The 14,305-nt window shown below is 36.4% G+C and overlaps 1 protein-coding gene across 1 annotated transcript; it reads right to left on the bottom strand.

Moving 5' to 3' along the window:
- Positions 1–2,064: 2,064 nt before the first annotated feature.
- On the bottom strand, positions 2,065–13,318 carry LOC140172216 (galactosylgalactosylxylosylprotein 3-beta-glucuronosyltransferase 3-like). Its single transcript, XM_072195527.1, has 4 exons — positions 13,240–13,318; positions 10,338–10,807; positions 4,409–4,702; positions 2,065–2,357 (listed from the first exon to the last, which is right to left on the bottom strand). Exons 1-4 carry the CDS (start codon positions 13,316–13,318, stop codon positions 2,178–2,180), a joined length of 1,023 nt encoding a protein of 340 aa, XP_072051628.1. The 3' UTR covers positions 2,065–2,177.
- Between the last annotated feature and the right edge of the window lie 987 nt (positions 13,319–14,305).

Here is a 14,305-nt window from a genome sequence, read left to right on the forward strand (position 1 = left end):
GGTGTCTTTCTAATTTTGTGAGGAAACCCTAAAACAGGAAAGACTATGAAATGGATGCATTTGTAGGATTGTAGAAATTAAACTTGATTAGATTTTGTGATTGACAAATCCAAAAATAGTCATTACTTTTAGACTTTCGTCATCTTGGCTGATGGCTTCTTCAGAATGACGTGATTGGGATCCACTAATAGGAACTAAGCCACTGAGGGTCACAGGGCCGGATTTACCTTTTGGGGGGCCCTGGGCCAGGCCAAAATTGGGAGGCCTCAAACTCACCATGAGGAAGTCATGTGCACGTAAGTGACCAAGTTTTGGTTTAGCCGGTATAAGATCAATAGTGTAGGCGGGAGCATTACAATTTAGAGACAAACGAACATAGATTTCATTAGGACATTAGGACGAAGCGCGCCAAAAATTTCAATTTCAAACTATTTTAACCCATATAAGGAAGGTGAAATTTGCTACATAGTTAGGCAGTGCAGTGAAATTTTCAATCTTTTCACAGAGTGTTCCCTCAGCACAATCTCTCTCGATTGAAGTGTGTTTAAATTTAATAAACATAAATAAACTTCAATCGAGAGAGATTGTGCTGAGGGAACACTCAGTGAAAAGATTGAAAATTTCACTCTAAAAAGATTGAAATTTCACTCTTTGGAGAGTGAAAATTTTACTCGTATGGAGAAAAATATGTGATTTTCACTCTTGGTAGATTGCAATGTCAATCTTTTCGATTGACCCGAAGAGTCACTCCGAGGAGGATTGACTTTTTCACTCTTTAGAATTTAGAGAGTAGCACAGGGCAATTTTTGGGGCCCTGGGCCCGGGCCCATCTGGCCCAATGGTAAATCCGGCCCTGCCGAGGGATGCGAAAATCGTCGGACACAGCGGGCAATCCCGCGGGAAAAGTGGATCTCAATGGTCATTCCATCCATCATGCAGCTAAGATGGCGGAAGTCTAAAACTAGTGAGTATTTTTGGATTTGTCAATCACAAAATCTGATCAAGGAAAGACCATGTTGATATCAGGCCACATACTATTCCACATCAGCCAGGAACACGATGAGGCCCTTAAATAAATAAATAAATAAATAAATGTATTTTCTAAAGCGTTTATAAAGGCATGTAAACAAGTTCATGCTAACTAATAAACTTGTTTGATTTGATTTAAACTTTTGATCCAAACACAAGGATATAATTCCTACCTCGGAATTTTCAGATGGTACTCCATCGTCCATCAGCGAGTGAGTGACTCTATCAGGTCGTGATCATTTTGACTTTATTTTATTTATAATATTTGTGATAAAGAATACAGCCTGTCTAAAAAAATGTGCAAGTGATAAGCGCCCTCTATGGCAATTAGAAAATACCGTTGTGACATGATATATGATTACCTCAACGTCAAGGGCGTAGTCTCAGCTCTCAAATGCCGTTTGTTCTGTTCAATTTGCTTGTTTTAATCTCGAGATACGTTTAGTTAACAACGAAAGGGTAAAATCACAATTGTGCCACTTTTATTAGGGAAGATCAAGAGGACTGTACATGTAAATCAATGATAGCATCAAGTTTATCAAGAGTTCCTTTGTGAAATCAAAAGAACATATCAATAATATAGAACAATAAAGATATTTTTTACTGTTTTATCATGATACAGGTATTATATGGTTCTCTTTAACACTTAAAACAGATTAAAAGAGAAATAGATATTTCACATTCTGCTGTAAATTTAAATACATGTGCATGTCAATGATTTTATCATGGTAAATACTGTTTTCTTTGTCACTCAAGACATGTTAAAAGACAAACAAATATTGCAAAATTATAGGTTAATGAGCTTGTATTACTTGTTGGGAGAGAAATTAGACAAAATAATGCATGCTCGCTGATGTTGATGCGTCTAATGCACAAGCCCCGAAGGGGAAGAGCATTAGACGCATCAACATCAGCTATCATTGATTTACATGTGCAGCCCTCTTTCTATTAAAAGTGGCACAATTGTGACGTTGATGTAAGCGTTATGCCACAACGGTATTTTCTAATTGCCATAGAGGTGCTTTTCACTTGCACAATTGTTTTTGAGACAGACTGTATACCATACCAGTGTTGAAGAATAATCAATCAATAAATAAATAAATTTTGCACTTATATACGGTCAAATTAGATATACGTCGAGTTGAAATTCACGCGATGTTTGGCCACATTTTGTTAACATTATTATATCCATAGAATGTATGGCTATATACCCAAGTTGTGAGCTTGTTGTTCACACATCTTCTCGCTTCATACTTCCATATATATGAATCGTTTAAATTTACATCCGTCCATTTTGGTTGTAGAGTTTTGGTGTGCCAAACATATATCTGTAACCATGCAAACAAGACAGAAAACACTAGTCAAATTAGGAGCTGTGCAAGGATTCTGAGCTGGTAAAATTGCTAAATGGCGTACCAAAAATCGCTTCCCCCTCGGCCTGCCAAAAATTACTGTCCACTTTCTCGGCCTGCAAAAAATATGTTCCCCTTCCCTTTACACATGCCAAATTTTTGGATCCCAATTTGCGCAAGCCCTAAATGCAAAGATTGCTATTCATTTCACTATGTTGATAACAGGAGATACAGCATGCAGAACTGCTTTCACCAAAACGTGATCTTATCAAATAACCATCTTCCTTTATTTGTTACCACCAAGAGTCAAGAAGCTCTAAAACTTATTTTCAGTGTACAATATTTAATTTTTCAATATGTTTCTATTGTGCAATAAGTTCAACAATGAAAACTAAGAGAGACATAAAAAGTAATGAAGAAAAAAAATTTGAAAACAAAAGTGTGATTGTGTTCAACTTTTGTTGTGTGATATTTTCATGGTTAGCCACTCTTGACACCCATGTCATCTTGCGCTCATAAGTTAAATTAAGTTGCTTTTATGATACGGAATTGAAACTTAGCAAACAGTTACAAGATAGAAGGATGAATAAATGATATCTGAAAAAATGACATTGCAGCATCACAAAATGCGGTTCATTTTCTACATGTAACATTTTTATGGGACACCTTGTACAATTATTGCTACAATTATGTAAAAACCGTTGTAGAATTTTGAATAGACCATTCTTTTAAGGGGGTACTACACCCCTGGCCAATTTTGCGCCTATTTTTGCATTTTCCTCAAAAATTATAGTGCATAGGTGACAAGTAAGATGTATATTATAGGGGCAAGGACTACAATTACTGCACTGAAAATTCAGCAACGCAAGGCAAGTAGTTATTGATTTATTGATCAAATATTGGTTTCCCTCGTTTTTGACTGTAACTCCACAACTGTTGTCTGTGCTGAAATAAAATTTCCAGTGCAGTAGTTGTAGTCCTTGCCCAAAAAATATACATATCTTACTTGTCACCAATGCGCTATAATTTTTGAGAAAAATGCAAAAATAGGCAATAAATTGGACAGGGGTGTAGTACCCCCTTAAAGTCTCTAAACTAATAGAATAACATTAATTGTTAATACTAACAGCATAACAAAAGCAAATACCAGCAAAAGCTGTTGGATTAAAAGGATACGATACACGATTTACCGACAAGTGACTCATTTTGGAATGCGATCATCGATTTTGAGGGGAAAAATATCCACAGGCTTCGGAGAATCAACCCAGAGATTCGAAACTTCTTGGTTTACGTGTCGACGGCTTTACCGGTCGGCCACGGAGGCAGTTGAACAGAGGGGTGTAATAGTAAAACATAAATCTCATAATGCTATTTTTAGTCTTTTGTTTACATAAAAATGACGCATTTTATAAAGATAGATCAGCCGTTTTATGCATAAACAGCACGAACGTTTGGAAAAGCTAAAAGGTCTCGAACAAGTAATGACGACACTGATACGATGATGAAATTACATAAGTCGGGAAATATCTGCGTCGCAATGTTTTGTTTTGGTTTTGGGAATTTGACCTTAAAATTTACGACTTCATGACATTATCATTCGAAATCAACAGTATTTATATGGCCTCATTCTTTCACTAGTGTTTTGAACGTGTTTGTGAAATAGCTTCAACAGCCTTAACCTTTAAAAGGGCGAGAGGTGCCATATTTACGGATTCAGGCTAAATGTACAATTTTTATTCCTAGGGCTCTTTGATTTCTTCAAAAAAAAATTAATGATAGAGTGAATCCCCTGGCTCTCTATAATTACGCACAAAAGATCGCGTCGCCTTAAAGGTCCACCACCACATTTGGAATAATGAACTACATAATTGAGTTATGTGGCCGCCAGGGCATGTCAGTCCAGACACCACCTAAGTCCAGACATGTAGGCCCTATACTTGTATACAGGAGTGTGATCTATAAGGACAAGGTCGCCTACCAACTGGCCAGTTGACCAGTCCAACGATTGTGGACCTTTAAATAAATACCTTAGTACATCTTTCTGCTTTTGGTTCCAGGTCTTCTATTGCCACAAGTGTTTCTAATAACCTTGTCTCTAGATGCCCTAACGGTGCCGTTATATTGAAACGAACATCCGGGTTTCCGTGAAAGAGTTTCAGGTTGATAGCAAAGCCAGCCATATCGGTAGCAAACTTTCTTCTCTTCGATTCCCAAGCCTTCCAACCTGTTACATGACCTTCGTCGTTGACAATGGGTGTCTCAAGTCTGCGACCATCAGTTAATCCCACTGGCCACACTGACACTTTCTTCGTATATCGCATCTGTAGAAGTACAGAAACCAGGGAGGTAAGATAATTTACTGGGTGAGCAATATAATTTGTTTTTGCCCTCAAATCAGGGAAAATAATTTACTGGGTGGGCAGCTGTAATTAATGGCATCCAAGCGTTTGAATTTCCCGAAATGTTAGACCTGTTTTGCGAAGAAATCGGCTTCGATGTAAAAAAAAATGACTTTACCACCCCTAAATGGACCTTAGGCGATCCTTTTTTTTTTTTTCATATCTCCTCAAGAAATGGATCTTTTGATTTTTGCTCCAAATTTAGACTCGCTTACGTTTGGAAGTAACGGTTCACGTATGGATGAGAATGATTTAGTTTTTAGCCTTATAGAGTTCATGATTAACTTGAAGCTCTCATACTTAGAACATGTTATAATATAATACCGTAAGCATACATTTAGCAACTTTCAAGAATGCTGAATCTCAGCTGATTTAATAATAATAATTATTTATTATGTAAAATGCGCATTGACAGTTGTTTTCGGTTTACAAGTACATCAAACATGATATAGCGATTTACAAACAATATACCGTATAGGCCCTAAATACAAAATTACATATCAAAATAACATAAACTACAGCAAGCATCAAACATGATATAGCGAATTACAAAGCATAGGCCCTAAATACAAAATTACATATCAAAATAACCTCAAACTACAGCAAGCATGATAAGCACACCAAAACTATACAAAGCAGGTAATATTAAAACAAAATTATAGCATTATTAAAAACAGGCAACGGAAAATATGTTCTAAAGTCATTCTCCTCATCGCTTCATATGTGCCTTTTGTCGTGCCTCCTCGTTTGCTGTTTTTGGCTCATGGGAAGCGGCGTGGATTATGACTTTTTTCTTTTTGTTTATATTGTTTCTGTTTAAAATTTTGTTTATTATTTAAAAAGAAAAAAAAAATTGTATTTGTTAGGCCCTTAAATTTTCTTTGTAGCTTAAGATATTTTAATCTGTTTCTGGTTGTGTAAAGCGCCTAGAGGCATTTGCATTAGGCGCTATATTAAATCTGTCTTTATTATTATTATTATTATTAAAATAGTCGTAGCAGAATTCAATCAATATCATCATAAAAATCAATGTACATGAACATGCAACAGAGTTAATAAAAATTCCTTTAAAAGGAATAGGGCGAGCCAATGAATTGTCAAGATAAAGGTGTAGTTCCATATTGATAAGTCCAAGTAAAATAAAAAACATGTTTCACGTCCAGGTTTTTGAAAAAAAAGGAGGAGGAGGGGCCTTTGTATTTTATATCGCAGAATCGATGTAAATACCCATATTTAGGGCTATTTTAGCGTGCACAATAATGCCTGCAAAAAGGAGGAGGCCTCTTTTTATTTGTTGTTCTGAGGGGTAGGCCCCCTCTAATGATCTCAAAACATTCCAAATTGTTTCTTGTATATTGGGAAGGCTATAGAAAGCATCTCAACTTCCTAGACATAATTTTTTCTTTTTTTCGCCGCCGAAGGCATCAATTTATTTTTTAATATCATGCATTTATACACAGTTTAGGTGGGGAAGGTTGGGTTTTTTTAGAGTTGGTGGGGAAAGTTTTTTTTTGCTCATGTAGTGGGTGAAGTTTTTTTTTTTGTTGAAAAACTTCCTACCCCCACCCTGAGAATCTAATGGTGCGGCCCTAAGAAGGTTTGTGTTGGAAGTTATATAAATGACGAGGAGACCAAGGAGAGCAATCAAATTAGGACAACAAAATTTTAAAAAAATTAAAAAAACCTACACCATAGGACTGTACGGTACAGGCTACTTCTTAGTAACCCACCTTTGTAGGACTACACAACAAAATAGCCCTCCACCATAGGACTTTACGGTAAAATATTTAGAGGAGTATGCCAAATAAACAATGAATCACCACTCATGACTCGAGGTCAAAACCATTATGTAAATAAGATAATGGCCACTAAAATGGCTCACAGACATGAGTTCATTATTATGTAAATGAGATGTCATTGTTCAGTGTTTGCATGCGATCTCAAAAAGGGACATGTTGACATAACTTAATTGACTGTGTGGTTATTGTCTCATTAACAGATTTTATACGCTATAGTTGAACAGCAAGCACATACAAGCAAGTATTTTGCCAGTATTAATAAAACTATAATGAGGCTATTAATGTAGCCCAACTGTATGTAAAATCTGGCAATACCGCTAAATCTTAAAGAAATGAAAATATCTGTTGCAATTTTCGGATTTGCATAAAAGTAATTCTAGTTCATCCAAGTTGTACAACAATTATTTCTTTTAATACAAACACATTCCTTGGTAAAAACAACTTTATAGCACTGTTTGTATATCAACATGAAGTAGTAATGACAAATTTAAATGTACACTATCGCCCCTGTAGTTTCCTGATTACATATATAGACAGCACGATTATTTTCTGCAACGCTGTGAGGAATAAGTAGGCCAAAACCCATTGCAAAAGGACGAGAAGAAAACCACCCGGGTTTTCAATAAAAAGCAGGAGAAACATCCGTTTTAGTGTCCTTGTTTTAGATATTTATTTTCTTTATTATTTTCTTTATTTCCAGTTCTAAGTAGCCGATTGGTTTCGTATATCGTCATCTGGTCATTGTCATGCATTCTATTCTAATTATTGTTTATTGTTTATCCTATTCTATATTATTTAGCTTACGGCATTGCTTTTTTCAAGCACTGACGGGCTGGGGCCTAGTATCAACAATAGAAAACAAGGCATATAACCTTAAGTTGTCGATTTTTTAAAACTGTTTAAATTGTTACCCCTTCTGCTCTCTTTCGGGGGCTAATTTATAGTTTAGCTCAATCGCTATTGTATTCGAGCGCTAATTCTTTGTAGCCCTGCGGGGCCAACCTTGAACAATATTGTTTTTGAGCGATATTCCTATCTCAAGGATGGAGGTAGCATGGTCAAGGAAAAGCTGCTAAAGCTGTTCACACTATGTATCCAGACTAACCAGATACCAGACTGCAGTTACTGTCCGTTTTCCTATACACAATTCACAGAGCTCTCACAATTGACGCGTGACCTCCACAAGTAGTGTACGTTAGAAGTATAGGCAATTGCCTAGTTAACGTCACTGTGTGAAAAATAACCGGTCAATATTTAAAGTATTCTCTGAAATTTTAGCTAATTTAGGTGTTTGGAAATATTCGCACTTTGGTGTTTTAATGTATGTTATAGGTAATAGGACATTGCCTAGTTAACGTCACTGTGTGAAAAATAACCGGCCAATATTTAAAGTATTCTCTGAAATTCTAGAAAATATAGTTTTGTAACATGTCCTACATTTTTAGCTAATTTAGGTGTTTGGAAATATTCGCACTTTTGTGTTATGTAAACGACAGATAACACCAAAAAATATGAAGAAATTATTTCCAAACCGTGTTAAGTCTGCAAACCACTATGCTTCTCATTTTCAAGAACGTTGGTTAACAATAAGCAGACCATTGTCTCATTTCGTAAACAAAAGCCCACATAGAATTGTAACCTAGCGTTCGCTTTATAATCGTTCACTCAACTGAAACTATAATACCAGCTCATTGCTCATTGCACAGGTAAATCAGAAACATGTGTTGTGTGGATTTAACCAGACTGCATCATGGCCAGACTGCTGGAATAGTGCCCTCATAATATTCAATCAAAAGAAAGGGGACATCCGGGGGGGGGGGAGGGGTCACTCTCACACAAAAGTGCTACCCACCCGCGTCCGACCACCTCTGAGATGCACCCTTAATGGCGAATGTTCACATAACCAAATTGCACCTCTTAATGGCCAAACACATGCAAAATCATAAATGGCGTAGCATTGCATGCAAAAACCATACCCTAAATGGCGTCAACTGAGAAATATCTAATTTATACCCTAAGTGGCGTAAACAGGAAAATGAGCTAATTTGGTACCCAAGGTGTCTTTTTGACGATTTTTTTATCAAATTAGTGCAAACTTACTCAAACAGTAATATTACTCACCCTAAACGTCTAAGGATTTGGCTGAAAAAGGACCCTTAAATGGCGATGCCTTCTGAAAAAGTACCCCCTTTTTCAAAAACATACCCTTTTAGACGTTGTTCTTGGACGCGGGTGCGTAGCAAGTCAAGTAGTAAGTGACCCCCCGGGGACATCAAAGATTTGAATAATTACAGACCAATTTTTCACAAAAGTTTTCACAAATCGGATCACCAATATCCTTGGCTATTCTACCATTGGGCTTCATTTCATCAAAAGAATTGTTGAAAAAATGGGTAAATATACAGCTGGCATTCCAGTGACTACGAAAAAAGCTTTTGATAGCATTGAGATCCAGGCAGTTATCACATCCATTAAACAGCAAGGCGTTTATCCAAGAAATATCCAGATAATAAATACTATCTACATTCTATAGTATGGGCTCTTCAACAATCGGCCTCCACAAGGACAGTGATAAGATATTTATTCAGTGAGGTGTACGGCAAGGATACACAATTTCCCCTAAACTGTTTAACGAGGTGCTTCAGCTTCAAGAAATTATATGTCACCTGGAGATAACCTGCTCCTACTTCGCACATGACATAGTCGTAATCACAGACAATGCTAAATATCTAAGAGAAATGATCTGAACCAGAGAAGTAACCAGTAGGACTAAAGATTAACATTAAAAGACAATTTCATGTTCAACCAGTTCGCCACAGAACAGTTAGTTATGGTAGGGAGCACAGAAATAGAAAAGGTGACCAATACGTGTACTTACACTGCAAAAACAGTGTTTAGAAAGTGAACGCAATAATGTGTTTAGAAATGTTATGTTTAGAATATGCATGTTATAAAATTGAACACCACCACTGACTGACCAATGTTTTGAAATTTGACACATACTGTTTAATAGCTTCTAAACGTGTTTACAAAGTAAAAAGGCAACATTGTGTTTAGAAAGGTGTTTAATTGCTAAACACTGTTTTTGCAGTGTATGGCATGTAATCAACATGATTCACAATCACATGGATGAAGTAAAGAGGAGGAATAGGGCTGGTTGGTGCGCATTTGGGGAGCGCAACGACATCATGAGAAGCAAGATGCTAACTTGTCTGAAACGAAAAGTATTCAACTAATGTGTATAATAATAGTCATGTATACCTTACTCGAGCCAGTAATTTAGATATTGTTTTTATTGTATTTCTAAATGTAATGATGAGAAGTATATAAAAGTATACATTTTCAGAAGGGAAATTGTGCAAGGAATCCAAATAGCAAAACAGATTTGAGAAAATCGCAAAATTTTATTTTACTTTACTGACTCGAGGAAGGTATACAAACTATACCAGCCATGACCTACGGAGCTGAAACATGGTAACTTACTGAAAAGATGATGCAAAAACTGCACAGCATATCATGGAACATGGAAAGATGCATGCTGGGCTTAACCAAAATTTGACAGGAAAACAGTTGCATGGATCAGGAGCCAAACAGATATAATACACACAATAAAGATGAAGAAATGACATTGGGTTGTCCAAGTCACAAATGGAGGGAGGAGAAGATATCAAGTTTCATGAAGGGGACCCAGTAATGGCCGAATGAATTCTAACCATCACTTGTAAAACATAAGTTCCTCCTTATATATGCCAACTCACCTCTTCAAATAATTTAAGACTGTATGTATTATCATCATCAGCAAAATAAACCACTCCGTGTTCATCTGCTTTTGTATTCCCTAATAACCAATCTATGCCAATGTTCCTTTGTTCAACCCCTCTTGGTTTTGATGTAGCAGATCCCTTCTTACCAACTTTGTACTTCAAAGACGTTCTAACATTCAAATGCGAATAGTCAAGTCCACTTCCCTCCAGAAAATTGCTAACTAAATTTGTTTTGTTATCCGAGTCTTCCACTAAGATCCAATGAAAACTGGTTATATGTAAGAAAGTGTTTAACAGTCGTGTAAGCTCAGCTTTTTGCACCGCTCTGGCGTAGGTTGGGGTTATTGCAAATATTTTAGGCTCAGATTTTGGCACCAGTCTGGCATAGGTTGGAGATATTACAACGATTTTAGGTTGTGCCATGTGACAGACAGCTACTAGTATATTATTCCAATGGTGGGAACCTGCAGAGAAACTAGATAAAATTAAAGCAATTGTCAATATAAGTCTACAATATGTAAGTCTGTAGTGAAGTAATTGGATTCCTTGCCCCTATAATATTAACTTTTGTTACCAGTGTGTAGTTATTTTTTGAGAAAAATGCAAAATTAGTCACAAAATTAATCAGGGGGTTTAGTATAACCTTAACTAACATCACAACAGGAAACGCATTTGGTGGGTGATAGCAGAACATAGAACGAACACTGACGAACAACAACGGATTTAGGATTTACTAAAATGCCATCCGTTTCCTGTACATAGGGCCAATCCGGCGATGTGTGACAGGAGCATAAAATCCAAAGCTTCTTAATTTGTATTAACCTGTAACGAACTACTTGCACGTCACGCCTTGGGGACAGACATACCTAAACAAATAATGATACCAGTAGAAAATATAACGCAGAAAATGAATTTGAAGTTGGCGTTCTTTCGCAATCTTCTCATCTTGATGGGCTTCCTATTCATGTGATGTGGTTCAATACATAATTATAAACGTTAATGTTTCTGATCGAGATATCTCCGGTGGTATTTTGTGTTATTAGTAACATCTGGGACCATTGGGTTGAGCTCATTGTGCATACGCTGGCTATTACATACGAGTATATATGCATAAAACTCCGATTTGTATTAATTTGAGTACAATTAATAAATGTTCACAGCAGATTTTTTCAGTCACCGGCCGTACTCCCTCTGTTTGCTAGCTTACCAATTAGTGGACTACTGACTTTGGATTGCGGCACAGCGCGGTAAACGAACCAATAGAAATACGCCTATGCAGCGAGCACGTGGCGAGTTTGTAATGCATAGTTTCGAAAGAGAATAGTAACTCAGGCCAAGTGTACAAAATACGATTGATTGGTACGTTTCTTTTCCCACTACGCATGCCACTTATGGGCTTAAAAGGACTCAGAAGCTTACCATAATCTTTCAACACGTATATTCAATTGCAAGTCTTACAATAGGTTTTTACAGAGATCAAAAATAACGGGATATATTCATCATTTTTGGATACTCGTTCTCGGATAGGCATGAGATTAGAGTACACAGTATATGAAACTGCTAAGGGAAGTATACTTCCACCACGTCTTTACTTAATTACCACGTCCGTCAGTAGAAGTGGACTGCTTTGTCTTTGTGTGTTAAGAAAGTCGTGATGGAAGTATTCGAGCACTCGGTTGGTGGAATTTATAGATGGTTGAGCAAGTTTTTGTATTAACCGCCAATGCAGAAAGGGTGGGATAAATACTAGTCCTACTGATTAATAGGCCTATAATTTACAGTATAATTCACCACGACCTTTGCAGGACTTAAACCCCATTAAAAGCTATTAAACCAAGATAACACTCATTGAAAACAGCTCAACTGATTAAATCAGATCTTCTCTGGATAAATCCACACAACACATGTGTCTGTTTTACCTGTGCAATGAGCAATGAGCTGGTATTATAGTTTCAGTTGGGTGAACGATTATAAAGCGAACGCTAGAGAACAATTCTGTGTGGGCTTTTGTTTATGAAATGAGACAATACTCTGCTTATTGTTAACCAGCGTTCTTGAAAATGAGAAGCATGGCGGTTTGCAGACTTAGCACGGTTTGGAAATAATTGCTTCATATTTTTGGTGTTATCTGCCGTTTACATATCCTTCCTAAAACACAAAAGTGCGACTATTTCCCAAACACCTAAATTAGCTAAAAATTTAGGACATGTTACAAAACTATATTTTCTAGAATTTCAGAGAATACTTTAAATATTGGCCGGTTATTTTTCACACAGAGACGTTAAACTAGGCAAATGCCTATACTTCTATCATACACTATACTATTTGTGGAGGTCACGCGTCAATTGTGAGAGCTCTGTGTAATGTGTATAGGAAAATCTCATTTCCTCATTTAAAACAATGTGACAGGTGGTTGACACGTTAATTAACATTTCTCATTCATTTCGAAGAGAACATTTTCAATTCTCATACTTTTGTCCAATTCTCATCGCTTTGAAAGAATTCTCATTGTAAATTTTCTACTAGTGTCAACTGCCTTGCATTCTTATTTTAATGAACAAGTTTTATTAAGGGATCTGGAATGAGCGTTTTGTGCGTTTCGACAATATTTTTTGTGGGACATGAGAGTACATCAGACATATCGAATTGCATTATGAATACGAAGAATGTCTTTCTGATATCAAATAATTTTCATTTTTTGAAATTCACGATATAATACAAATTTTATGACAAATTATTAAAATTTGATATTTTTCACATTTTTTCACATGCCATCCGTTTCCTGTACATAGGGCCAATCAGTCGATGTGTGACAGGAGCATAAAATCCAAAGCTTCCAAATTTGTATTAACCTGTAACGAACTACTTGCACGTCACGCCTTGGGGACAGACATACCTAAACGAATAATGATACCAGTAGAAAATATAACGCATAAAATGAACTTGAAGTTGGCGTTCTTTTGCAATCTTCTCATCTTGATGGGCTTCCTATTCATGTGATGTGGTTCAATACATAATTATAAACGTTAATGTTTCTGAATGAATCTCCGGTATTATTTTGTGTTATTAGTAACATCTGGGACCATTGGGTTGGGCTCATGGCTATTATATTTTATGTATAAAACTCTAATTTGTATTATTTTGAGCACAATTGATAAATTTTCACAGTAGATCTTTTCATTCACCGTACTCCCTCTGTTTGCTAGGTCACCTGGACTACTGACTCATGAATCAGTTATGTCTACAGTAGAATTCACCACGACCTTTGCAGGACTTAAACCCCATTAAAAGCTAATAAACCAAGATAACACTCATTGAAAACAGCTCAACTATGTTAAATCAGATCTTCTCTGGTTCCACACTACACATGTTTCTGTTTTACCTGTGCGATATTGCAATGAGCTGATATTATAGTTTCAGTTGGGTGAACGATTATAAAGCAAAGCAAAGTAACAATACTGTGTGGGCCTTTGTTTCCCAAATGAGACAATAGTCTGCATATTGTTAACCAGCATTCTTAAAAATGAGAAACATAATGGTTGTAGACTTAACACGGTTTGGAAATAATTTCTTAATTTTTTTTGGTGTTATCTGTCATTCACATATCAGGGAGGTACGACCATTTGCAGATTGCCAACCTACTCAGTTTTTAGCCTACATGTAATGTATTCATTATTCTTGATTGACAAGTTTTAAAAATATCCGTCAAGTGGTTTAGCTTTAATGCTCTTCGCAAGAGAGCGGTACACAAGTGAGTGATAGTTAGTAAAAGATGCATTCGATTTACACAGAAAATTTTGCAGGCCGTGCCGTGCCCTTCCGTCCTAAGTGCGAATATTTCCAAACACCTAAATTAGCTAAAAATTTAGGACATGTTACAAAACTATATTTTCTAGAATTTCAGAGAGTACTTTAAATATTGGCCGGTTATTTTTCACACAGTGATGTTAACTAGGCAATGC

Source organism: Amphiura filiformis, chromosome 15 (assembly GCF_039555335.1).
Source record: "Amphiura filiformis chromosome 15, Afil_fr2py, whole genome shotgun sequence".
Lineage (NCBI taxonomy): Eukaryota > Metazoa > Echinodermata > Ophiuroidea > Amphilepidida > Amphiuridae > Amphiura > Amphiura filiformis.

Coding starts and splice junctions, on each gene's coding strand:
- LOC140172216 (XM_072195527.1), bottom strand. CDS start 13,318: ATGAGAAGATTGCAAAAGAACGCCAACTTCAAGTTCATTTTATGCGTT. Junction 10,808..13,239: donor TGGTATCATTATTCGTTTAG/GTATGTCTGTCC, acceptor GTTTCTCTGCAG/GTTCCCACCATTGGAATAAT. Junction 4,703..10,337: donor GTCTTAAATTATTTGAAGAG/GTGAGTTGGCAT, acceptor GTACTTCTACAG/ATGCGATATACGAAGAAAGT.